This window comes from Leopardus geoffroyi, chromosome B2, assembly GCF_018350155.1.
Source record: "Leopardus geoffroyi isolate Oge1 chromosome B2, O.geoffroyi_Oge1_pat1.0, whole genome shotgun sequence".
Lineage (NCBI taxonomy): Eukaryota > Metazoa > Chordata > Mammalia > Carnivora > Felidae > Leopardus > Leopardus geoffroyi.
Window position 1 is genome coordinate 104,563,632 of NC_059332.1, and position 26,655 is coordinate 104,590,286.

The following is a 26,655-nucleotide window of genomic DNA, read 5'->3' on the forward strand; positions in this document are numbered from 1 at the left end:
AAAAGTCTCTTTTTTAAGCATGAATTATTCTCTCAGTACTTGATCTCCACTACTTTGAACATCTCATTTTAATACTCATTATATTGTTGCTTATTAAATTATTCATTTGCAATAAACATCAAAATTTCACAATGCCCTTAAGTCTTCTCTGACTACAGGAAGCAGATGTAGAAATAAAGCAATTGTATATTTCTACTTTTTAGTCTGAAAATTCTAATGCTGCCTAGCAGTGGAAGTATATTAAACACCAACAAGTATGATGTTAACACTGGCAAAGGAAAAAGAATGAGGGTACCTCTCCCTCTCTTTCCCCCAAAGTATCCCATGTTCCCTAATTCTGAGCCATAGAACAAATTGGCCCGTGACTTATAATGTTCCATTAGTTACTGCAGGAAACAAAGCATCACGCAAAACACCTATTCTTCAATTTTCTACATTACATTTACGTACTCTGATATGTCTGTTGCGAACAATTTGTTCTTCACTACATAAATATTTTCCCTCCCTTTGAGCACACGGTATATATCCTATTAAAAACTAGTTGAGCCATTCATTCTCACAGATATACACATAGTAAATATCCTTTGGGTTATAGAAGGCTTGCTAAATTGACATTTATAGGACTAGTTAAACTAAATCCCTCCTTTCTTCCTTTTATTAAGTCTTTAGCTTACTTTGGAGATATTCTTGCAGACTTCCATGTCTCATCAACTCTGTAATAATATAAATTGGATCTTCTAAAGTGCAAACAGCATAAAGCTGGATAAGCTTTGGATGTCTTAGGTTCTTCATTATCTGTGCCTCCCTCAGGAAGTCATTTGGATCCATTGAACCTGAAACAAGAAGAGGAGGAAATCACTTTCTGTTATTGAGGCATTCCTATCCTCACAGCAGTCTGGTGGGAATCACCAAGATTGCTTCCTGCTTCTCAGTAAAATAAGAGCATTGGTGTCACAAATCTTCAGATGTATCAAAGAAGAGAATCGGTCCACCCAGGGCAACCTAATAACTGATGTGTTGGTGCATCAAGGGTGTGTAATTTATGTGTTTTGACCTGTAGGTGAGGAGAGGTTGATTCAGGTCCATATGAGAAATGAAGGAAAAAGGAGAGACTGGCAGTCTAACTGATAAAACAAGGCAAGCAAATTAAGAGCACGAAAAGAAGGCATTCTATTAACATGAATGCTGGAGGACACTGAATGTTTAATTACTGCAGCCAGAGCTTTTTGGTCCAGGATCCAGGGAAGACTGATAGCTGCCCTGTCCTTGGTACCCACTGTGGGAACAGCTGGATAACAATCCTGAAGCCATGACATTCTGCCATATTTATGTCCTTAATTCTGTAGGGACATATGGTATAGGCCAAATAGAAAATATTCAAGGGCTACACCCAAAACTGAGTGTCTTTTTGCACTAGTCTTTTATGTCTAACTTGAAATTGATCTTCAACATTTTCTCCTATGTTAATGCTTCCATAAGTCAGACTCTTAACAGATTAACCAAATGATAAGGGAGAAGTATTGGGACCTATTTTGAAGACTCACCTACAATTAAATTGTATTTTAATGGTTCAACTCTTACCTTGCAAAGTGCCACGTAGTTAATAACAAAATCTAAGAAGAGGAAGGATACCTGGAGTTTACACTTTACCGATAATTTTCAAAAATCTTTCATTATTTTTAAAGATATGATGTATCAGAGGCATTGCTGTAATTGAAGGAATACTGTCATTTCATATCTCGGTATTCACTATGGATAGTGCAAATATCATTTCCACTGATGCTCAAAGAGACTGTCCCATTCATCAGTATCTCATGATGAAGACTTCACAACTGATATTTGAACCCAGGCATGGATAAGCTTTGACATTCTAAAATAGCAGTCTGACTTATTTATTAATATGAAGTCAAGACGAGTTCCATGTGACTTGCAGATCATTTCACATAAACCATTTAGGCAGTCTAGCCTTTGGTATTCCCTTGAGAGTCTAGAAGTTCAGAACACAGGCTTGATTAAACTCCAGATTCTGGTCAAATCCTAGCTCACTGGGTAAGCTTCAGCGAGTTACCAAACATCTCCAAACTTCACTTCTTCATCTGTATAACATGGCTAATAACCCTACTGATACCATAATATCATTATCAGGAAATTGCAATAACAGGAACATACATGTTCAATGACTGTAGGCCATTATTTGTATTGTTATTAATAAGCATATTCTAGGAAAAACCAAACAGATCAACTGTATTTTTTTCACAGACTGAGGAGAGGAAGGGGCAAGGACTTACTGAGGAAGAATAGAGAAAAATGACCTATTCTCATTTCCATCATGATCTTCTGTACTTCCTCAATTCCATCCCTATCATTGGAATTGGAATTATCTACATAATCAAAGAGGATTACAATTTCGAGTCATAGTGGCAAAATGGAGCTGAGAATAAAAGAGGCACCCAAACCGTAATGAAGGACTTTCTTCTTGTTAAATTTAGTTTGGCCTATGGTCAAATATGGATATAGTGGGATTCTTCCCACCACACCCTCAACATAATCTGATTCATTAAGTTTCCAGTGATAATAGTCACCATTCAGGCAATTTATATACACAATATGTTTCTACTCTAATGCTTTGGTAGCCATCAGATTTGTGAAATGCAGGACACTCGAATCATTGCCAAATCAGACTACCCACAAGACCTGAAAAACCACGGAACATCAGGAGCCTCTGCAGGTGAAGGCTGCTTAGAGCACTCCATGGCTACGCTGGTTGCAGCTGACCAGCTACACAGCAGAGACCCAATTTCAAGTCAGCTAGTAATGCAGCATTAAATATTAATTTTTGCCTGTCAAAGCTACTATGGGAGTTGATTTCAGGCTCGTCTTTATTGCGTGGTAGTCTGCTAAGCAATAAATAGCTGCTAAGATTGATTAATGGCCCCAGTGAAGTGAAGACATTTAACCAATCACCAAAGCTGTTTGCTGCTATTACACTGTAAATCAATAATAATTATTCCTGTTGGAGAGAAAACTATCGCGGCGCTTTTTTTTAATATAAGAAAAGTGATTTTTTTTTTGTTCTTTTTTGACCTCCAGAAGGCCTTCCTTGGAGAGCAGTGTTAGGATGAATAGCTAGCTACTTCGTTTTGAGAAAAGAATGATTAGATTGAACAATAAAGTTTAGGCTCAAGTGTCAACGAGATTACGATTCAAAATAATATATATGCAGTGATTGTGAAAATCTCGGGTGCTGGAATAGATCATTCTCACCTGGAGTGCTCACACGGCATCAGCCACTTAAAAGTGCTTCTCCATCACTTCATGAGGCAGGTGTAAATGCCTGACAGACGTCCTGCACTAGCGAATCTGCACTTCCGTGGACATCTGTCAGCATCCCCATTGAAGCTAACATTTATTAAGAACTCACTGCATATATTTTATGTACGTTGACTCAATTTGTCCTCATAAACCTCTATGAAGTAGGAACTATTATAATCCCCACTTCCAGATGAGGAGATTCAAAAGATTAATATATTGTCCAGTGTCCCAGAGGGCAGAGGCAAGGTTGAACTCAGTTCTATTTTATACTAAACTTTATGCTCTTACTATTACACCAGAGGGGCCCAGACTTTCTTGGTTCATGGCATCCTCATTGTCTCAGTAACTTTTTTCATGATATGCCCTTAAGCCAAAATGAATACCTAAGAGTTTTATTGATTATTTGGTTAAATCAAAGCAACTTTAAAAGTATTTGTGTTCTGGGGCGCCTGGGTGGCGCAGTCGGTTAAGCGTCCGACTTCAGCCAGGTCACGATCTCGCTGTCCGTGAGTTCGAGCCCCGCGTCGGGCTCTGGGCTGATGGCTCAGAGCCTGGAGCCTGTTTCCGATTCTGTGTCTCCCTCTCTCTCTGTCCCTCCCCCGTTCATGCTCTGTCTCTCTCTGTCCCAAAAATAAATAAACGTTGAAAATAATAATAATAATAAGTAAATAAATAAAATTAAAAAAAAAATAAAAAAAAATAAAAGTATTTGTGTTCTAACAACTTAATACCCATTTAAAAAAGTAATACAGAGAAATTTTTGTGTGGCTCTTGAATGTGATCCCAGTCACCACCAAAAACCCAGTTTCACAAAGATATGATGTCACCAAAGGAATGGTGCTATCCAGCAGCACCCAGGTGCTCAAGTTCTGCCATCAGGAGGCTTTCAAAACCCTTAAGAATTCTGGTTAAGTAAAGAATGAAGGTCCCCTAGAGAACTAATTTCTAGCCTCTAGTTATTATTCTTACCTATGTTATTAGATGTAGATATGAGGCAACTACAGTAACGCTGTACTTTCATAGACTGTCTCCCCTGGGGTGTGATGCAATAGTGATAGATGTGAGTTCAAATCCTAGCTCTTCCATTTACTGACCTTATAATAATAATAATAACAGTAATAATAATAATTAAAATAAAAAGTTTTTCTTGGTCACTTAACATGAACCAGACATTATTCAAAGCATTTCCACTAATGACCCAGTTTAATCTTCGTAATAATCCTGCTGGGTTGGCCTTATTAGTATCTCTTTTTTGCAAATGATAGAACTGAGGCACAGAGTAGTTTAAAATTTACTCAAGATCATATGACTAGTACATTTCAGGAAAGTTACTTAATCTTTTTAAATTTTCTTATCTCACTTTTAAAATGGAAGAGATAATGTCTGCCTGAATAAATATTATTTTAGTACACTCACTTTTAATTTCCAAGATAGGAAAAAGGAAGATGGAAGAAAAAATAGTTCCTACATTTCCAAATATGAGGTCTTTTAGATGGACCATTTTACCTTTTAACCATAAACAATTAGTATTTAATAAAATTGTTTCTCCCTGAAGATCTCCAAGGTTCTATTGATTTAAGTATTGTTTTAAGTACTTCCAGTAAAGTCACCTTTTTAAGAGTTTATTTTATTTATTTTAAGAGAGAGAGAGAGAGAGAGAGAGAGAAACACGTGTATGCGTGGGGGAGGGGCAGAGAGAGAGGGAGAGAGAATTTTAAGCAGGTTCTGCACTGTCAGCATGAAGCCCGATGCGGGGCTTGAGAACCGTGAGATCCTGACCTGAGCTAAAATCAAGAGTTGGACACTTAAGCGACTGAGGCACTCAGGCACCCCTAAAGTTAGCATTTTTAACGAAGGCTAGGAAAAAATGTGGAGAGGGACAATCCTAACTCCAGAGAAGAGATGCCTGGTTGAAATCTTGCATTGGGGATATTTTAAGACTTAGCTGATTCCAGGCACATGCTCTTGCCTTTAGAATCTGAAGCATGTTATGCTTTATGGTCACCTGGGCCAGAAACCATGATTACAGTACTTGCTTGGTGCCTGCATTGGCTGTCCTGTGACCTTGCAGACATTTACAGTGGCAAGTTGAGCTTATAAAAATTAACAAATGCTGGGGCATCTGGGTAGCTTAGTCGGTTAAGCATCTGACTCTTGGTTTCAGCTCAGGTCATGATCTCACAGTTTGTGAGTTCGAACCTCACATCAGGCTCGGTGCTATTAGTCTCTCTCAAAATGAATAAACTTCAAAATAATTTTTTTAATTAACATATGCCATTTAACCTTTGACATTCTCATTCTCATACCTGGTTTTAATGTTTTTACTGCTACTGGAGTGGTGTTGTTCCATAGGCCTTCCCATACTTCACCAAACTGACCAGATCCTAATCGCTTCAGAAGCTGTATGGAGTTGCGGTCTATCTCCCACTGGTCCACGGTTTTGTAAGACAAATCAAAAGGTGCTGGTACTTGTACCTGTTTCACAGAATAATTAGAAAAACTATAAGAAAAAGACTTAACAATTTTTTGGTTGAAAATAATAGTCTAGGCACTTTTAAAAAGAGAAACCATTTTTAAAACCAAAATATTGTAAATTTTATTCTAATTACATTAAAATGGAAAGCAATTATGGCAGAATCTGTATCATTACCTCTTTGAGCTGATCTCCTCCCTAAATCTTGCTACATGAGGCACCTTGCTGTCCATCTGCCCCACCCCACACCCAATGCCATCCCTGCCTGGGTCTGGCATGGTCTTCCTCTGCCTCTTTGCCTTCCTCTGCCAAGCCAAATCCTCCCAATGTTAAGACCCATTTGAAGTTCCACCTCATCCACAATTACTTCCCAAATTCTTTGGCCTGTAGCGTTTACTATATGTATCATATATTTTTGCATAATTAAATTTTTCATCTTATTTTGAATTCATTTATTTATTTGTTCGTTCATTCATGTACTTGTTCATTTAATAAATAATAATTTTTCAAGCACCAACAAAGTGCCATTCTGTAAACAAAGTAGGCAAGACCCCTGCCCTCTGAGAGTTCATAATCTAGTTTACTATCTACCAGAGGAAATTCTTAGCCCATCCACCAAGTCATTAGCATTTTGAGTACCCAGAAGGTCATTTATGCTTCTTTGTGAACACTTTTCAACAATATTGGTTAAACAGAGTATTTCCTAAGCCATACTTTTGTATCAGGTAAGCTATTCTTAGCATGAGCTTAACCATTCTTGTGGGGTCATTCATACCTATTCCATCCAACATGTAATACTTATACCAAAGTTGCATGTTCACTAGGCAGGATTTAAGTCAATGAATTCCCTACATACTGGACAAAAGTCTTCAGCTTCTAATTGTCCGTAATATTTTGGTCAGGCATCACCAGGAAGCTTTCAGTGGTCATCCAGGCATAAACCATAGGGCTGGCTGTCCCATGGACAGTACATGAGCCCTGAACTCAGACGGGGAGCTGAGGTTTTGCCCCACTACCATGTACGTCCACTACATAACTTTAAATCAACCTAGGTAAAACATGCAACAATTGAATACTGATAGATTTAATAAACTCTATAAATGTTGTTCGGCCTGGCCAAACTATTATAACAGTTACTTAAATGATATTTCTGTATAGATATTTCAGCCAGATAATGAGCCTAGCAATTTCATATTGATATCCTTGAATACAGAGCTAAATAAGAATTATATTCCAGCACTTTTTTTCCCTCCAGCCATATGAGTAAGTGCTCCAGTGTCAAGATACCAGATTAATTTCTTGGAGCAAAGGATGAATATTTTCTGGCTTCAATGAGTGCCTAAGACCAGGAGTTGGCAAACTTTTTCTGAAAAGAATGAGATAGTAAATATTTAGGTCTTTGTGGGCCATAAGGTTTCTGTTGCCACTATTAAATGCTGTTCATACAGAGAAAAATCAAAGGGAATTTTTAAATAAATAAGCAGGCTTATGTTCCAATAAAACTTAATATTTAAAATGTAAGTGTGGGACAGTATTGGCTCATAGGCCATGGCTTCTCTATCCATGCCGTAGGTAATCAAATGACTTTTTTTTTCTGAACGGACATATCACATGACTAATACTCCAGTATCTGAAGGGAAAGAGTTAACCTCAAAATCAACACAGCTTGAAAGCATTTTACCTTTAAGCATGGTTTTCCCAGCTGGACACACAGGCCATCCCTTGTCTTGGTGTAATGGCTCACAAATTCATTCAGTGTTGAAAAGATTCTTCTCTGGGTAAGGAAAAACCCCCCTTCATCCAGTCTTCTGATCCTGTAGTGTTTCACAATCCCTTCATCTAAAACTGGAACCCAAAATAAGTCCTATTAATATACTTCTTGCCAAAACCAAGAAAATCTACTTATTTTGTGGTGATAGTTTCAATGCATGGAATAAAATTTTCATAAATTCTGTTCATTTCTCAACTTTGTTTCAGAAAAGACTTCAGAAAGTTTATAAAGGATATATAGCAAAATAAAAAGGGAAAAGAAATGGGAAACCACATTAAAGGGAATAGAAGATAAAAATAACGGAGTGAGGTCACCACTAAAAATCTAGGCTTTGAGGCCTATTGAACTTGATTAAAACAAGCCATAAAATTGACTCTATCATTCTAAGCGTTCCTGCCTGACTCGGTCAGTAGAGCATGCGTTTCCTGATCTTGGGGTCGTGAGTTCAAGTCCCACTTATAAAAAAAAAATTTGACTCTATCATTCTGGCAATGCAAAGAGGGAAATATTATCAGTTTCAGAAATCACAGCGTTCATAAGATAAAATCACAAAAGTTGTTTAAAAATAGTTCAACTCTTCCTGGCACAGAGACCAGGGAGAATTTTCTCCCATGAGATCCTATGAAGGGGACACTGAAATAGAATAAAACGGTGTCCTCAGGACTATCCGACAATAACATCAGGAATTCTGCAGGGCCGCTTATTATTCTGTCTCTTAATGCAGGGTGATAACAGAATGTCCAAGCACAGTTCAATAAAAGCTACTCTACAGGGCCCAAAATAATGCAATTCATGTGTACAACATCCCAGCACTATTGCTTGATCCAAGGGCAAGTCTCGTAACAGCCAGTGGAATGAATGGATTGCATACCCTTTTTCAAATCATCTGACTATAGCAGATTTCTTGCTTTTGCCTGCCACCAACAATTCTCCCTTCTTCTTGTAATAGCACCCAATTTTTTTCAGAGAATCATTGCTCCTCTGAGAGCATGTGGTCCAGAGATTATCATTGTCAACCTTGAGCCAAGGAATGCACAATCAGAGCCAAGAAGACTCAATTCCAGGACTTGTGCTACAGAGCTGCAGGAAAACAGGAAGCAGTTGTTATGATTGTTGTTTTGGTTTTGTTTCTGTTTAACTGCTAGGAGATTGGACCTACAGGCAAAACCTTGCCCCAGGCAGGGAGAAAGCTTTGCCTGGGAAGTTCTTTCCTTGATATGGAAAGTGAAGCTTAGACCCTGGAGCCAATCACACTGGCTTTTCAGCTTGAAGAATCAGTCGCCTTTTTTACTTAAACTAGTAACTTTTTTACTTAAACTTTACTTAAAACTTTTTTACTTAAACTAGTTTTTGCACTTGCATTCAAAAATACTGACTAATACATTTCATAAGCTATTCTTTCACTTAGCCAAGTTATTGGTAAGTATTGAGCAGCATTTACCAGGATACAGATATTCTTAATTCCTTGCTAAATATAAAAATTATACTTTAATAATGGGTCATGCTAGAGCAGTGCTCTCTTGAAAGAAAAGAAGACTAAGAAAACAGCTCAATCCTAGTTTGGAAGTTTACTGAGGGCATGTCAATGACTAGGGCAAAGTTTTCCTCACAAGAGAATTGGCGCACATCACAATAGCTCAAATAAAAAACAGACAATATCACACGCTGCCAAGGAAGTAGAGTAAATGGAACTCTCACACACAGATGATAGAAGTGTAATTTTTACAATCACTTTAGAAAACCGTCATGCTCTACTAAAACTGAACACAGTCATACCTATAGTTTAGTAATTCCACTCCAACATATAACCAACAAAAGGTACAATATATACACCAAAACACATGTATAAGAATGCTTTTAGCAGTATTATTTGTAAGAGTCTAAACCTGGAAACAATCCAAATGTCCATCAACCATAGAATAGACTAATAAATTATTTTATGTTTGTCTAGGGAATCCTATGCAGATTTGTAAATAAACAAACCATAAATACACGCATCTACATGAATGAATCTCACAAACACAAAAATATAGTTCCCTTATTTAAAAACTAGCAAAACTATTGATATTAGGAGTCAGACTGGAATGTTGGTAAGATTCTCTTTCTTGACTGGATGCTGGTTTACATGCATGTGTTCACCTCATAAATGCTCATCAAACCAAACTTTTATAAATTGTGTATTTTTATTACACATGTCATACATCAATTTAAAAGAATTTTTTAGGGGCACCTGGGTGGCTCAGTCAGTTAAGTGTCTGACTTCGGCTCAGGTCATGATCTCACAGTTCGTGAGTTCAAGCCCCACATTGGGCTCTGTGCTGACAGCCCAGAGCCTGGAGCTTGCTTCAGATTGTCTCCCTCTCTTTCTGCTCCTCCCCCACTCATGCTCTCTCTTGCTCTCTCTCTCTCTCTCTCTCAAAAATGAATAAACACAAAAAAAAATTTTTTTAAGAATTTTTTAATGGTTATTTGCTCTAGTTCATGGACAAATAGAACATCAAGTCCCCAAAGTGCTACATCATGGCACATGCTGAATTATTTCGGTCTAGAAAGTTTTTAAGGTAAATGCTACCTAATTCTCATTTTGGATATCAAATTTTCTCAGTAAAGTATTCAAAGAACACTAATTTTAAGCAAAATAACTTTCTGATAAGCATTGTGAAAAACCTGGTTACAAAATGTCCTCCTAAATAACTGAGTTAATTTTTGATATAAGAATATAGGTTATAAGCCAGAAAAATACAGAGGAATATCAAACATAAATGAAAATTTTTTTGAGTGCGTGATGCTGAATTTGAAGGTAGCCTTTCTATTACATCAACAATACTAATAATGTAACCAACACACCACACAAGCACAACTAATAATGTAATAACATCTTTTGTTCAATGCTTTTTGAATAATATTGAATAAGAAAGACAGTTCCCTGCACCTAGATGAAAGCTCCAACAGAGCTTTTCTGATCACACTTAATTATAGGTTCAGCTTTCACTTAAAATCACAAATGCAGTCTCAACTCAAGCTTAGATTGCCCAGTCCAAGATATTAATCAAAACACTCTGCTATTCAGTTTAATAGCTAATCTGTCTGTTCAGGTGTACATCAGGCTGAAAGGCAGCAGTGGGAAAGGTAGGTGTGGGTGGCTGTCTTTCTTTCTCTGCCTAGAAGTGTTCTTTCCTCATGGCCTTGCCAGCCAGGATTTGAGTACCTAGGGTAAGAGCATAGAGAGGAGGAGATAAACAATGAGGAAGTTCTTATTGGACTGGCAGAGTCTAAATCAGCTTCAACTCTCAGCCTGGCAGACGTTCAAGCTGATTCTTCTGTCAAGAACACTTATGTAGCCCCCTCCCTCCTAAGATGCAGGTGTCTGCTAAGCCACCTCTGCCCTAATTGCTTTTCAGCTTCTGTTTCTTTAGCAGTTTACCCTCCACTCCAACGCTTACAGGTCCCCCCTCATTTTCTGGCAGAAGTCCTCTTGAGCAGAACCCAAAACTCCCCCAGACCATTTATCTACAGCTCCCTGGCACTTTTGCTCTTGTACAAGGTCCACTTATGGTCTAAGATAACACTCACACATCCTTTACCCCGACAGTTGCTGGGGACTGACTGATGCCATGTGGCACCTCTATCCTACTGCTACAGGCTGCTTTAGCCTACTCAGCCATTGGAGTCAGGCTCGAGTGTTGTATCTGACCAACCGGAGAGAGCGGAGAATAAACTCTCACAGTGGACTTCTCACTAGGTTTGGGGTTCCACTCATCTCCCTGGGAAGATCAGAGGGACTCATAACTTTTTCCAAAAGCAAAATGCCTTGATCAAAGCATTCCTCCCTCTTACTATTAGCACCCTTTTAAGATCACTAACAAGCTGAAGGATCCAATAGCTGCAATACCTGTCTTTGACCAATTTCTTGGTAAACTCTGGGTACGGTGATTTGGCATTGGATTTTACTTCCATTGTATCTTCACAGCTATAGTCAAAAATTCCATCTAACATTCTGTAATACCCACATTCATTGAATCAAATGCTATGCTAAGCACTATAGTACATTATCTCTTTTTATCCTCATAATAGCCATACAAGGTAGACATTAATAGGCCTGTTTTGTAACTCATAAAAGCAAGTAGTGATATTGCCAGGATTCAAACATGGGGACTTGTGATTCCAAGATTCCTTATAACTGGAGAGTTTCAGATAGTAGATCTAGTTGTCAAATAAGACACATCCAGTTCATGACCATAAAATCATGTCATCTGTTATGTTAGTATTACGTATAACAAATCTAAAGACTCCACCAAAAAATTGTTAGAACTAATGAACAACCATAGTACAGTTGTAAAATACAAGTCAATATAAAAAAACCTGTTGTTTTTCGATACATTGATAATAAACTATCAAAAAGAGAAATTAAAATAAAAATCCCCTGGGGCACCTCGGTAGTTCACATGGTTAAGTGTCCAACTTCAGCTCAGGTCCATGATCTCACAGTTCATGGGTTCGAGCCCCGCTTTGGACTCTGTGCTGACAGCTCAGAGCCTGGAGCCTGCTTTGGATTCTGTATCCCTCTCTCTCTGCCCCTTCCCCACTTGCACTCTGTCTCTCTCTGTCTCTCAACAATAAATAAATGTTAATAAATAAATAACATAAAATAAAAATCCCGTTTACAATGGCGTCAGCAAGAATAAACTACTTAGAAATAAATTTAACCAAGAAGGTGAAAGGTCTGTACTCCAAAAACTATAAAATATTGATGACGAAATTTGAACATACACATAAGTGGAAGGATATTCCATGCTCATGGATTGGAAGAATACTACTAAAATGTCCATACCACCCAAAGTCTTCCACAGATTCAATGCAATCCCTATCAAAATTCCAGCTGCATTTTTCAGAAATAGAACACACAATCCTAAAATTTGTAGGGAACCATAAAAGACCCTGAATAGCCAAAGCAATTGAGAAAGAACAAAGCTGGACTCATCACACTTCCTGATTTCTTTTTTTTTTTAATATAACATTCTTTTTTATTTTATTTTATTTTTTATTTTTTAAAATTTACATCCAAGTTAGTTAGCATATAGTGCAACAATGATTTCAGGAGTAGATTCCTTAGTGCCCCTTACACATTTAGCCCATTTAGCCCTCCCACAACCCCTCCAGTAATCCTCAGTTTGTTCTCCATATTTATGAGTCTCTTCAGTTTTGTTCCCCTCCCTGTTTTTATATTATTTTTGTTTCCCTTCCCTTATGTTAATCTGTTTTGTCTCTTAAAGTCCTCATATGAGTGAAGTCAAATGATTTTTGTCTTTCTCTGACTAATTTCACTTAGCATAATACCCTCCAGTTCCATCCACATAGTTGCAAATGGCAAGATTTCATTCTTTTTGATTGCCGACTAATACTCCATTGTATATATATACCACTTCTTCTTTATGCATTCATCTATCGATGGACATTTGGGCTCTTTGCATACTTTGGTTTTTGTTGACAGTGCTGCTATAAACATGGGGGTGCATGTGTCCCTTCGAAATGCACACCTGTATTCCTTGGATAAATGCCTAGTAGTACAATTGCTGGGCCGTAGGGTAGTTCTATTTCTAATTTTTTGAAGAACCTCCATACTGTTTTCCAGAGTGGCTGCACCAGTTTGCATTCCCACCAACAATGCAAAAGAGATCCTCTTTCTCCGCATCCTCGCCAACATCTGTTGTTGCCTGAGTTGTTAATGTTAGCCATTCTGACAGGTGTAAGGTGGTATCTCATTATGGTTTTGATTTGTATTTCCCTGATGATGAGTGAAGTTAAGCATTTTTTCATGTGTCAGTTGGCCACCTGGATGTCTTTTTTGGAGAAGTGTCTATTCGTGTCTTTTGCCCATTTCTTCACTGGATTATTTGTTTTTTGGGTGTTGAGTTTGATAAATTCTTTATAGATTTTGGATACTAACCCTTAATCTGATATGTCATTTGCAAATATCTTCTCCCATTCTGTCGGTCGCCTTTTAGTTTTGCTGATTGTTTCCCTCGCTGTGCAGAAGCTTTTTATTTTGATGAGTAAAATAGTAGTTCATTTTTGCTTTTGTTTCCCTTGCCTTCGGAGACGTGTTGAGTAAGAACTTGCTGTGGCCAAGATCAAAGAGGTTTTTGCCTGCTTTCTCCTCGAGGATTTCGATGGCTTCTTTCATCCATTTTGAGTTTATTTTTGTGTCTGGTATAAGAAAGTGGCCCAGGTTCATTCTTCTGCATGTCACTGTCCAGTTTTGCCAGCACCACTTGCTGAAGAGACTGTCTTTATTCGATTAGATATTCTTTCCTGCTTTGTCAAAGATTAGTTGGCCATACGTTTGTGGGTCCATTTCTGGGTTCTCTATTCTGTGCCATTGATCTGAGTGTCTGTTCTTGTGCCAGCACCATACTGTCCTAATGATTACAGCTTTGTAGTATAGCTTGAAGTCTGGGATTATGATGCCTCCTGCTTTGGTTTTCTTTTTCAAGATTGCTTTGGCTTTTCGGGGTCTTTTCTGTTTCCATACAAATTTTAGGATTATTTGTTCTAACTCTGTGAAGAATGCTGGTGTTATTTTGATAGGGATTGCATTGAATATATGTAGATTGCTTTGGGTAGTATCGACATTTTTTTAAAAATCTTTTATTTTTGCGACAGAGAGAGACAGAGCATGAGCAGGGAAGGGACAGAGAGAGAGGGAGACACAGAATCTGAAGCAGGCTCCAGGCTCTGAGCTGCCAGCACTGAGCCCTATATGGGGCTGGAATCCACGAACCACGAGATCATGACCTGAGCCAAAGCTGGACACCCAACCAACTGAGTGAGCCACCCAGGCGCCCTGGGTAGTATCGACATTTTAACAATATTTGTTCTTCCTATCTAGGAGCATGGAACCTTTTTCCATTTTTTTGTGTGTCTTCTTCAATTTCTTTCATAAGCTTTCTATAGTTTTCAGCATATAGATTTTTCACCTCTTTGTTTAGATTTATTCCTAGGTATTTGATGGGTTTGGGTGCAACTGTAAATGGGATCGATTCCTTGATTTCTCTTTCTGTCGCTTCATTGTTGGTGTATAGGAATGCAACCGATTTCTGTGCATTGATTTTATATCCTGCAACTTTGCTGAATTCATGAATCAATTCTAGCAGTTTTTTGGTGGAATCTTTTGGGTTTTCCATATAGAGTATCATGTCATCTTTGAAGAGTGAAAGTTTGACCTCCTCCTGGCCGATTTGGATGCCTTTTATTTCTTTGTGTTGTCTGATTGCAGAGGCTAAGACTTCCAATACTCTGTTGAATAACAGTGGCAAGAGTGGACATCCCTGTCTTGTTCCTGACCTTAGGGGGAAAGCTCTCAGTTTCTCCCCATTGAGGATGATATTAGCATTGGGTCGTTCATATATGGCTTTTATGATCTCAAGGTATGATCCTTCTATCCCTACTTTCTTGAGGGTTTTTACCAAGAAAGGATGCTGTATTTTGTCAAATGCTTTCTCTGCATGTATTGGGAGGATCATTTGGTTCTTGTCCTTTCTTTTATTGATGTGATGAATCACGTTAATTGTTTTGCAGATATTGAGCCAGCCCTGCATCCCAGGTATAAATCCCACTTGGTCGTGGTGAATAATGTTTTAATGTATTGTTGGAGCTGGTTGGCTAATATCTTGTTGAGGATTTTTGCACCCATGCTCATCAGGGAAATTGGTCTATAGTTCTCCTTTTTCGTGGGGTCTCTGTCGGGTTTTGGAATCAAGGTAATGCTGGCTTCATAGAAAGAGTTTGGAAGTTTTCCTTCCATTTCTGTTTTTTGGAACACCTTCAAGAGAATAGGTGTGAACGCTTCCTTAAATGTTTGGTAGAATTCCCCTGGAAAGCCATCTGGCCCTGGACTCTTGTTTTTTGGCAGATTGTTGATTACTAATTTGATTTCTGGTTATGGGTCTGTTCAAATTTTCTATTTCTTCCTGTTTCAGTTTTGGTAGTGTATATGTTTCTAGGAATTTGTCCATTTCTTCCAGATTGCCCGTTTTATGGGCATATAATTGCTCATAATATTCTCTTATTATTGTTTGTATTTCTGCTGTGTTGGTTGTGATCTCTCCTCTTTCATTCTTGATTTTATTTATTTGGGTCCTTTCCTTTTTCTTTTTGATCAAACGGACTAGGGGGTTTATCCATTTTGTTAATTCTTTCAAAGAACCAGCTTCTGGTTTCATTGATCTGTTCTATTGTTTTTTTGTTTTGTTTTGTTTTGTTTTTGGTTTCAATAGCATTAATTTCTGCTCTAATCTTTATTATTTCCTGTCTTCTGCTGGTTTTGGATTTTATTTGCTGTTCTTTTTCCAGCTCCTTAAGGCATAAGGTTAGGTTGTGTCTCTGAGATCTTTCTTCCTTCTTTAGGAAGGCCTGGATTGCTATATACTTTCCTCTTATGACCACCTTTGCTGTATCCCAGAGGTTTTGGGTTGTGATGTTACCATTTTCATTGACTTCTATATACTTTTTAATTTCCTCTTTAACTGCTTGGTTAGCCCATTCATCCTTTAGTAGGATGTTCTTCAGTCTCCCAAGTATTTGTTACCTTTCCAAATTTTTTCTTGTGGCTGATTTTGAGTTTCATAGCATTGTGGTCTGAAAATATGCACGGTAGGATCTCAATCTTTTTGTACTTACTTAGGGCTGATTTGTGTCCTAGTATATGGTCTATTCTGGAGAACATTCCATGTGCACTGGGGCACACTTCCTGATTTCTAACTATACTACAAGGCTATGGCAATCAAAACAGTATGGCATTTGCATAAAAATAGACACAAGGATCCATGAAACAGAAAAAAGAGCCCAGAAGTAAACCCATGCAGAAATGGTCAACTAGCTTATGACAGACAAGAAGCCAAAACTATACAATGAGGAAAGTTCTCTTTAATAAATGATGCTAGGAAAATGAACAGGCACATGCAAAGAATGAAACTGGACCCCTACCTTACACCATAGCAAAAATTAATTCAAAAATGGCTGAAAGACTTGAATGTAAGACCAGACACCATAAAACTAGAAGAAAACATACCGGGTAGCCTTGTTGGCATCAGTCTTGGTGATGATTTTTTGTATTTGTCACCAAAAGCAAGGCAACAAAAGCACAAATAAACAAGTGGGACTATATCAAACTAAAAAGCTGTAGAGAAAAGGAAATTAATAACAAAATTAAAAGGTAGCCTATAAAACAGGAAAAATATTTGCAAACTACATATTCAGAATGCATAATGAATTCTTAGAAAGCCACATCAAAACAAAACAAAGCCAGTTTAAAAATGGGCAAAGGACCTGCACAGACATTTATCAAAAAAAAAAAAAAAAAAAAAAGACAAACAGGGGTCCCTGGGCGGCTCAGTTGGTTAAGCCTCTGACTTTAGCTCAGGTCATGATCTCGTGGTCCACGAGTTCGAGCCCTGCATCAGGCTCTGCGCTGGCAGCTCAGAGCATGGAGCCTGCTTCAGATTCTGCGTCTCCCTCTCTCTCTGCACCTCCCTTGCTTGCATTCTGTCTCTCTGTCTCTCTCAAAAATAAACAAACATTAAAAAAAAAAACTATTAAAAAAAAAAAAGGCAAACAAATGGCCAACAGGTACCAGAAAAGGTGTTCAGCATCATGAATCATCAGGAAAATACAGATCAAAATGACAATCAGACATCACCTCTCACCTGTTAGAATGCTACTATCAAAAAGATAAAAGATAATAAACACTGGGGGGTATGGAGAAAGAGAACTCTTATGTTGTGCACTGTTGGTGGGAATGTTAAATGGTGCAGCCACTATGGAGTTTCCTCAAGAAATTAAAAATAGAACTACCCTATGATCCATCAATCCCACTTCTGGGTATATATCCAAAAGAAACACAATCATTATCTCAATGTTCACTGCAGCATTATTCACAATAGACAAGGTATGGAAACAACCTAAATGCATTGACAAATGAATGGATAAAGAAAATGTATACAGCATTAAAAAAGAAGGAAATCCTGTCATTTGCAACAACATGGATGAACCTGGAGGGCATGTGCTAAGTGAAATAAGCCAAACAGAGAAAGACAAATACTGAATGGTCACACTTAACATGTGGAATTTTTTTTAAAAAGTTGAACTCATAGAAACAAAGAGGAGAAAAATGGTTGCCAGGAACTGGGGGACAGGGAGAAACAGGGAAAAGGTTGGTAAAGGGTACAGACTTTTAGTTATAAGATAAATAAAGTGTGAGGATCCAAAGTATAACGTGGTCAGTATAATTGATAACACTGCATTGTATAATTGAAATTTGCTGAGACAGTAGAACTTCAACGTTCTCTTACAAAAACAGAAAAAGTAAATATGTGAGGTGATGGATGTATTAATTAACTCAGTGGGAGTAATCCTTTCACAAAGTATATGTATGTCAAATCATCATATTGTTCACTTTAATAAATATCTTACAGTTTTGTCAATTTTTCTTCAATAAAACTGAAAAAAGAATCCTGTCATCTGCATATACAAAAATCTTGTAGTTTTAGTTTTTTTTATATAATACAGAGTACATTTAGGTCCTCCCAAAGCCACATAAGTTTTCTTCCATTTCAATTTTTGAAGTTTCTGCAACACATTCTTGTACCCTCTGCTCTGTCAAGTTACCATTCCCACTGAACATGACTCTTGGGACAATGTTAGTTGCCCTGTATAATCATCACCAAGTAGAAGGGTTTTATTAGGATATAGAGCAAGGCTCATAACAATTCTTATTAATGGATTAAAAGGTTAACAAAAAAACTCAAAGAGAGCTGTCAACAATATTAGTCCAATTCATTTCTCCACAAAGTAATAAAAATATTAGAAGTAGAAGGGTAGCTAAATATAAAGCATACCTGAAATTTATATAAATGATTGGCCTCAAAAATTCAAGCTTTGCCATTTATCAAAAAGAAAAGTACACAAATTATAGCTGAGACCTCTAGCAAGCCAATAGGTCTATAACGGGAAATGACTGGAAGCAATAAAAAAATTCCCCTCTTCTGAACAAGACAGACAATATCTAGTTTCAAACTGAAGTGGACTATGTGGAAATTAAACGTAAACAGGAATTTGTTCTTAATGCACAACAAAAAATCTAAAAGATCTCCAAGCTAGAGGCTAAAGTCAATAAATGACTGAAGAGTTAAAGTACTCCTTGTGATTTTCTTAATAAGGATGCAAATCACAACGATTGATATGTGTTTGGCAATTGTTATTGATTATAAAGAAAGCCTAAATAAATGTTTGCCAACTCTGTAAAGGTTTCAACTCGAAGCTGTAAAAGCCAATACTTGAGAGATCCAACACAACAAAAGTAATTTTGTTTAATAGAAAAAGCAATAGAGGGGCGCCTGGGTGGCTTAGTTAGTTAAGCATTCGACTTCAACTCAGGTCATGAGTTCGAGAACCATGTCGGGCTCTCTGCTATCAGCACAGAGCCTGCTTCAGATCCTCTGTCTCCCTCTCTCTCTGCCCTTCCCCTATTTTCTCTCTCTCTCTCTCTCTCTCTCAAAAGTAAACTTTAAAAAATATTTTGGGGCACCTGAGTGACTCAGTCGGTTGAGCGTCTGACTTCGGCTCAGGTCATGATCTCACAGTTTGTGGGTTTGAGCCCCGCATCAGGCTCTGTGCTGACCGCTTGCTCAGAGCCTGGAGGCTGCTTCTGATTCTGTGTCTCCTTCTCTCTCTGCCCCTCCCCTGCTCACGCTTTGTCTCATTCTGTTTCTCAAAAATAAATAAATGTAAAAAAATAAATAAATTTAAAAAATAATACAATAAAAATATTTTAAAAAAGAAAAAAGAAAAAGCAATAAATTGGGAAATGGGAGACCCAGGTCACAATTGAACTTGAAAATGACCAAAAACACCTCAATCTTACCTGGCCTCGGTTTTTCCATTATTAAATTAAAAAAGCTGGCTTTAAGAAATCTCCAAGTTTCCAATTGTTTCCACCTTAGTGATCAAACATGTCTGACTGTTGATTTCTCTCCTTGAATTCCCATTCTCCTTAATTTCTCTCCTTGAATTCCCATTACTTTTTGTAGCCCTTTGATAAAACAAGTAATTCTCACCTCAGAGCCCTTAACACCACCTTGGATGCTTTTCCTACTAATCTTCTTGTAGCCCGCCTCTTCCTTCAGATCTCAGTTTAAATCCTCAGAACCACCTTTGTCCCCCGACCCTATTGAATGTACCTCTCCCAGATCCCTCTTATCACCTTGTTTAATCGTGATAGTATTTATTTAAAATAGATCCATGATGGCAGGGACTCTGCCATTTTGATCCAAAACCTAATCAGAGCTTGGCACAGAGTAACAACTAACATAAACATCTGCTAAATGAACGAACAATGATTCACTAACTCTTGAATTTGAAGTGAAATATAAGCTTCTGAAATGTCTGCTGCAAAATTAAATAGGTAATTATACAAATATTTCAAGATAAGACTTCCCTGGAATTTTCTTTTTAAAGGGAGGAAAACACACTTGGCCCCAGAATATACATACTGTTAGAGGACAGACATTCATATTTATATCCATTTTTTTTTTGTACATAACACAGAAATAACTACTCCATCCCCCATATCCAGAATGGATATTTATATAAGGTTCATTCAAGTTTTCAACCTAAATAAGACTAAGAGACCATATATATATATATATATATATATATATATATATATATATGGTTATGAATATATATATAATATACATGATTTACAAATTAGACCACAGAAGCTACATCAGAAAAATTCAATATATTTTAGTCTGGATGAAGGCACTTTTCATATTGTATTTTTGAGTAATCAAATCCAAAATATATGATTGTTTTTTAAAAGTGGTTTTAATGTGTTAGGTGAGCCCCAAGTCATCATTTCTAATAAAGATTGAATTCACAGGGTCTCAGAACTAGGGAGAAATGAATTTTCTATTCTTTTTCTGGTTTGCTGTGATCTTTATTATTGAGCCAAACCTATTTCAAATTCCAGAGACTATAAGTGAATGATAATGTTTGTGCCATTCTTACTGTGAATGACGGAGTTCAGACTAGTTAAGCATTCTAAGTAGTTCATCTGCAAAAACCATAAGGCTAACTATAAAATATAATGAAGCCATCAATCAACAAACTCAGGAGCATCATGACTGAATGAATTTAGCTAAAAGGCCAGGCATCCTGAGTTTACATCTTGACTCTCATGTACGCTGTTTGACCTAGGGGAAAATGTTTCACCTGTCAACAGATTAATCTACCAGAACATGTCCAAGAATTAGGATATATTGCAGAGATGTAGGTAAGCATGTAGAAGGAGCAGACTAAAGGATTGTTGACTGTTGAAAGAATTCAACTCTTTCTTCCCACTAACTTCTGTAAGGACTGTGGCATAGGTCACGTGATTATTTGGCTACCTTCACATCCAGAGTAACTAATTGTGGGGGAATATGTGTGATATAGATGGAATCTTATGATTTCAGTCCTATTTGCCAGACTCAAATGCTTTTCTTTTTTTTTTTTTTTTAAGATTATTTACTTTGAGAGAGAGAGAGAAGGAGAGAGAGAGAGAGAGAAAGAGAAAACCAGCAGGGGAGGGGCAGAGAGAGAGGAGAAAGAATCGCAAGCAGGTTCTGTGCTGTCAGTGCAGAGCTGGATGTGGGGCTCGAACTAACAAACCGTGAGATCATGGCCTGAGCTGAAATCAAGAGTGATGCTTAACCAGTTGAGTCACCCAAGCGCCCCAAAATGCTTTTCTAAGTGGTGGATGGCAGATACAGAAGTCCAGCTTTCTCCTAATGGCGAGATCCTAGTTGATATGGTCTCTGATGGTAGAAAAGTGTTTGCTGCTACACAAAGCAGTGCTGCAAGCTTTCATCTAAAAGCACTTTCAAGGAGTTCTGTCCCCATCCTACCACACCACTAACACATGATTCAGTACATATTACATCATTATGAAATCCAAGATATTCCAAAATTAGGTTTTTTAAAAGACACAACCTCCAGAAATGAACTTCAGAATGCAATATGAATGTGAAGTTAGAGACTGCAACACACGAAGACAACCTAGAAGCCCAGTGAAAAATACCAGTAAAATGAGTAGTTTGGCATCTTATAGGCAAACAAATGGTTGATTGAGCAGATTTTCATTTTTCAGCTGATCTTCTGGCATCATCTGGGCACAGCCTTATTCCTCTTGACTGATAATAATCTGTTCCCATACTGAGTAAAACAATATGATTTAGTTGATTGAACAAAGGATTGAAAATCAAGAACTCACTGCCCTAATCTTATTCCACCAGTGATTTGTTCTTTGACCTTAGGCAAGGAATTTCATTTCAGTTTCCTTATCTAGAAAATGAGAATAATGATCTTATCTATAGACCCCCACGGGGACCGTTTGAGTGTCATTATTCACAAGGGATGATAGATCCATCTAAATGTGCAATGTGTGAGTACTATATTAGAATATCAGTACTATCAAATAGCTTTGTCAACAAAAGAGAGCCACTTAGAAAGTAAAATTTTCCACTCCTTGCACAATAATGATTATGTTACACAGTGACCACCAAACATATTAAGTGAAGAAATTGTTATTAAATCTGTGTGAGAGAGCTCCCGTACTTGCAAACTCCTGCTTATTAGTACTTTTCAAAACTATTATGAAGATAATCACAATAACTCCTCCGATACCATTGCCTCAGAAATCATGCTGACATTGGTCTACACCAATAAGTAAATAACATTCAATTGACTTATTATATCGTATCCCTATTAAAACAGAATTCAAGACACACACTCATTGTGCACTCTATTTTGTTCTACAGCAGATACAGTAGGATCCCCGTATGAACAGTTTTGAAAGGAGAAAGTACATCTATCTTAAAAGATTTTAAAAAGTATCATGCAGAAGAGTTGTTATCTTCTTTTCTCGGAAAATAAAACACACACAATACAACCAAAGGGAATAAATGGAACTACTTTTTACGCATATGACTCAATTAGTGCATCCCCAAGGACTTTTGCCTTCCAGCCAGGCATATTTCAGAGTGCTGTGGACATTGGTCAGTAAGTCTATTAAACTGGTAGGTTGAGCTAAGTGAAGACCCATGAAGAAAATGTCTTCATTAGCCGACTCAGAAAAATTTACTACAAGTGCTATTTGAAGATACACCCCAATACTAGGTACCTTTGTAAATCAAAGACTACATAATCCGTTACCCTAAACTGTATGTCTGTCCAAATACTTATGACATTTTTTTTTCAACGTTTATTTATTTTTGGGACAGAGAGAGACAGAGCATGAACGGGGGAGGGGCAGAGAGAGAGGGAGACACAGAATCGGAAACAGGCTCCAGGCTCTGAGCCATCAGCCCAGAGCCTGACGCGGGGCTCGAACTCACGGACCGCGAGATCGTGACCTGGCTGAAGTCGGACGCTTAACCGACTGCGCCACCCAGGTGCCCCATGACATTTTTGAGGAAAATGTTGGTCTTATCCACAAGACCCTTATGATCCTTCTAAAAGTAAGCCAAACTCCCTTTCAAAGCTGGCTCTTAAATTTTCAGAACAGAACACTAATTTTATTGTTTACACATCTTAAGAAGATGAATATCAGGGGGTGCCTGGCTGGCTCAGTTGGTAGAGCATATGGCTCTCGAGCTCAGGGTTGTGTGTTCAAGCCCCACATTGCGTGTGGAGCCTACTTTAAAAACCTAACTAACTAACTAACTAAAATAAAAATTTTAAAAAGATGAGTATCTCTTTAAATTAGTAGTACATAATCGTAACATTGGATATGTTGCCAGATGACTGGGAAGTATCTCCCACAGTTTCACGTGAAAATGGCTTTTTGCAGCATCTGATATTGCAGAGAAAGTCTCCAGGAAACAACTTGACTCTTTATTCCTCTCAGGACTCTAATGTCTCACTCAATATTATATCTGCAATAAATCACCAGGAATTTACATGCTCAGATTATATTATCTCAGTTTCCTACAGAAAATCTTTCACTGGGTTAAGATTTAATATGACATGTGAGCCAGTGCTTCCACTTTTCAAAACTTACCCTAAGGAAATAATCCAAATATTGACATGCATGTATTTAACTGTATCCCTGCTTTGTTCCAGAAAGACTCAAAGGCTTGCATAAATTATCAAAATAAAATAAATTCAGAATAAGTGGATGAAGGAAATAGGACAAAAGGTGAAGGAAAGGACGATACTCTAGGAACAAGGTTGGTATGCTTTATGTAAGAGGTGCTTTTTACATTCCAATCCATGTTTGCTAGATACGCACCAAAGATTCAACTCTGCGTTTCTGGCAGCTCACAGCCATGAGGGAAACAATTCAGTTACCTGATTCCCTGAAGAAAATAGTAACTGTTACTCAAAAACAAAAACAGAAAAGCAAAGCCAAAAAAACCACAACCATTCCTGGAATCGAAATGAGAAATTTCTCATTTGGTCCTCACAAAGAAAACACAGAAAATGAAAAAAACAAACAAACAAAACAAAACAAAAGAAACAAATAAACAAACAAAACACAGAAACTGTCATGAGTAACAAGAGCAGCAGCATTCTTAATATAAATACACCAACACATTGCAAAGGGGTGGCTCTGACAGTGTCCATTAATGTGGGTCCATTTTCAACCTGAAATTCAATGAAAGCATTTATATGGGAAACTAAATGCAGTTAATCATCCAAAATAGGAAAAGCTATATGTATAAGGATGCTCACTGCAGCATGTGTATAGCACTAAATGACTACTAAATTGTAATAGCTCTGAAAATTGAGAGTTAAAAATATAATCACAAAAATTATGAAGGAACAAGAAGAAACATAATGTGCGAAGGAAATAAGTGGGGTACAAAATTAAGAGAATAGTACAATTGCAAACATGAGGATACATCTGGCAGCTTACATATCCTGGGGCCTTTAGCGCTAAAGGAACCCTACTGAGGTCCCTGTGAAAACCATAATTGCATATGGGAAAAGATGATTAAATTTGCCAACATGAAAAGATTGCCAGATTTGTGAGTATTTTACATCCTCTGTTTTCCAAACCAACGGAAATAAAGGTACAGTGACTTTAAAATAAAAATGCATACATAATGTTACCAGCTTTTTTAGAGAGGCAATATAAGAATTAACCATGTAAGACAATGTTCACACATTTAGCTCAAGACTGTCTATTCTGATACTTGATAGTCTTTATATAAAGACCCCCGTGAATTCATTTCTCTTTGAACTTAATGCTTAAAATCATAATGCATCTCTTCCTACATTAAGCCAGTGAGAAACACAATGTGTTCCCCTTTTTGCCTTATCTGCCAGAAAACCCGTGGCTAAACTGACTTCTAAACTGTGATAATTATCTCCCATTAGAGGCTCAGCAAATTCTATTTCTCTGTTCTTTTTCATTGGTTTTGTCTTTTTTATGTTTTGCTGTGTTTGACACTGTGTTTTGGTAGTGTAAGCCAACTTAAAACCTTTTGTAGAAGGAAGCAAACATGCACAAATGAAATGATAATCAAATGAAATGGTGCATCTACTAAACATAAGAAGGAACTTCTAATGGAAAAAAACTGTCCAACAATGGAATAGGCTAATTCTCTAGCTTTCTGATCGTGGGAAGTTGGAAGCTCCTTTACAAATTATAAAAAAACTCCTCAGGGGCACCTCAGTCGGTTAAGTGGTTAAGCATCCGACTTCAGCTCAGGTCATGATCTCACAGCTCATGGGTTCAAGCCCCACGTGGGGCTCTGCGCTGACAGCTCGGAGCCTGGAGCCTGCTTTGGATTCTGCCTCTCCCCCTCTCTCTGCCTCTCCCCGACACGCACTCTGTCTCTTTCTCTCTCTCTCAAGACTAAATTTAAATAAATAAATAATAAAAGACTCAGAAAGAACAATATTAGACTAGTCTCTGCAAATTATAGTAGTCTGTCAACAAAAAGAGAATGTGATATGGGAAAGACAAGACATTTTAAAATTGATTTAGTCTAAATCCCTCTTGTACTGATTGGGCAAAGTCCAAGTTTCCAAAATAAAATCGCTACTTGTTTGCAGGGCTGGAAGCCAAGTCTAGTCATCTGGGGTGTCCGCAAATGACAGTAGAACAGCAAAGCTTTCAACCACTTATTTCCTGTTTCCTGGCTTGTTTGTTTAACAGAGTAGTAATTTACTAATTTCTCAGGAGAATGTTTCAGATCTCAAAGGTTTCTCGAAGGTATCTTTCCTTCCCTTCCTTGTAAAAATTCTCTCAAAACCCTCAGGAAGCTTTCCCCATTCTGGAGAACTCCTCTTCTCCCTGCTTTCAGTAAGTAGCAGACGTATTAATCTGAGTGAACATCTAAGTCACTGTGGAATGTAGTGAATGATAATTAAAATACCCTGAAATCAATGTTTATCTTCTTGTGAAAATGGGAAGGACTTCTTGTGTATTAGCTGATTTATTTATTCTCATAGCAGAATATGATCTCCTTCCACTTTTTTCATGGTGCTTACATATGCATGACAACTAATGGTAATTTGCTCATTATTCATTCACATTTCCAAGAGACAATAGCTCTCATTCTCGGAAATTTCTTCATATTGAATGAGGACCCAGGATATAGGATATGTGCCTGCTGTGCACTTCAGATAAGTATTTGATGATAGTTACACAAGGATCTGTCTGGTTACATTGCACTTGTCATCCTTCGGTGCATACATACTTCAGGTCACGTTCAGGTAAACACTCCACAATACAGACACACCATCCCCTAGTCACAGGCTGCACTTGGAAGGCTGGTCAATCATCTTCCTAATGACTCACCAGCTCAGGGGTGAAGCAGGTGAACAACTGTGAACACTCAGCATGATCCATCGCTACTCCCAGAAAAAGTTCAAAGCGCATGATCCAGGGCCAGGTGCGCCAACGCCTCCATCTTTCTGTGCAAAATGCAGCGCTTTTTGTGCATAATAAAAAGAGCAATTGGATTTTTATTGAGCATCTGCCTTAAGCAAGCAGTGTGCTCAGTGCTTTTTTTATGTAATATTTTATTTAATCCTCCTAACAACCCTG

At 37.7% G+C, this 26,655-nt stretch overlaps 1 protein-coding gene across 1 annotated transcript in view; it reads right to left on the reverse strand.

Annotated features, from left to right (window-relative positions):
* Positions 1-26,655, reverse strand: part of FRK (fyn related Src family tyrosine kinase) — a 108,193-nt gene that overhangs the window by 14,419 nt on the left and 67,119 nt on the right. The window contains exons 3-5 of the mRNA XM_045499340.1: positions 7,467-7,630; positions 5,619-5,787; positions 675-833 (exon numbers count right to left, since the gene is read on the reverse strand). Of these exons, the coding sequence (XP_045355296.1) occupies positions 675-833; positions 5,619-5,787; positions 7,467-7,630 (492 nt within the window). The remainder of the gene's footprint in view (positions 1-674; positions 834-5,618; positions 5,788-7,466; positions 7,631-26,655) is intronic.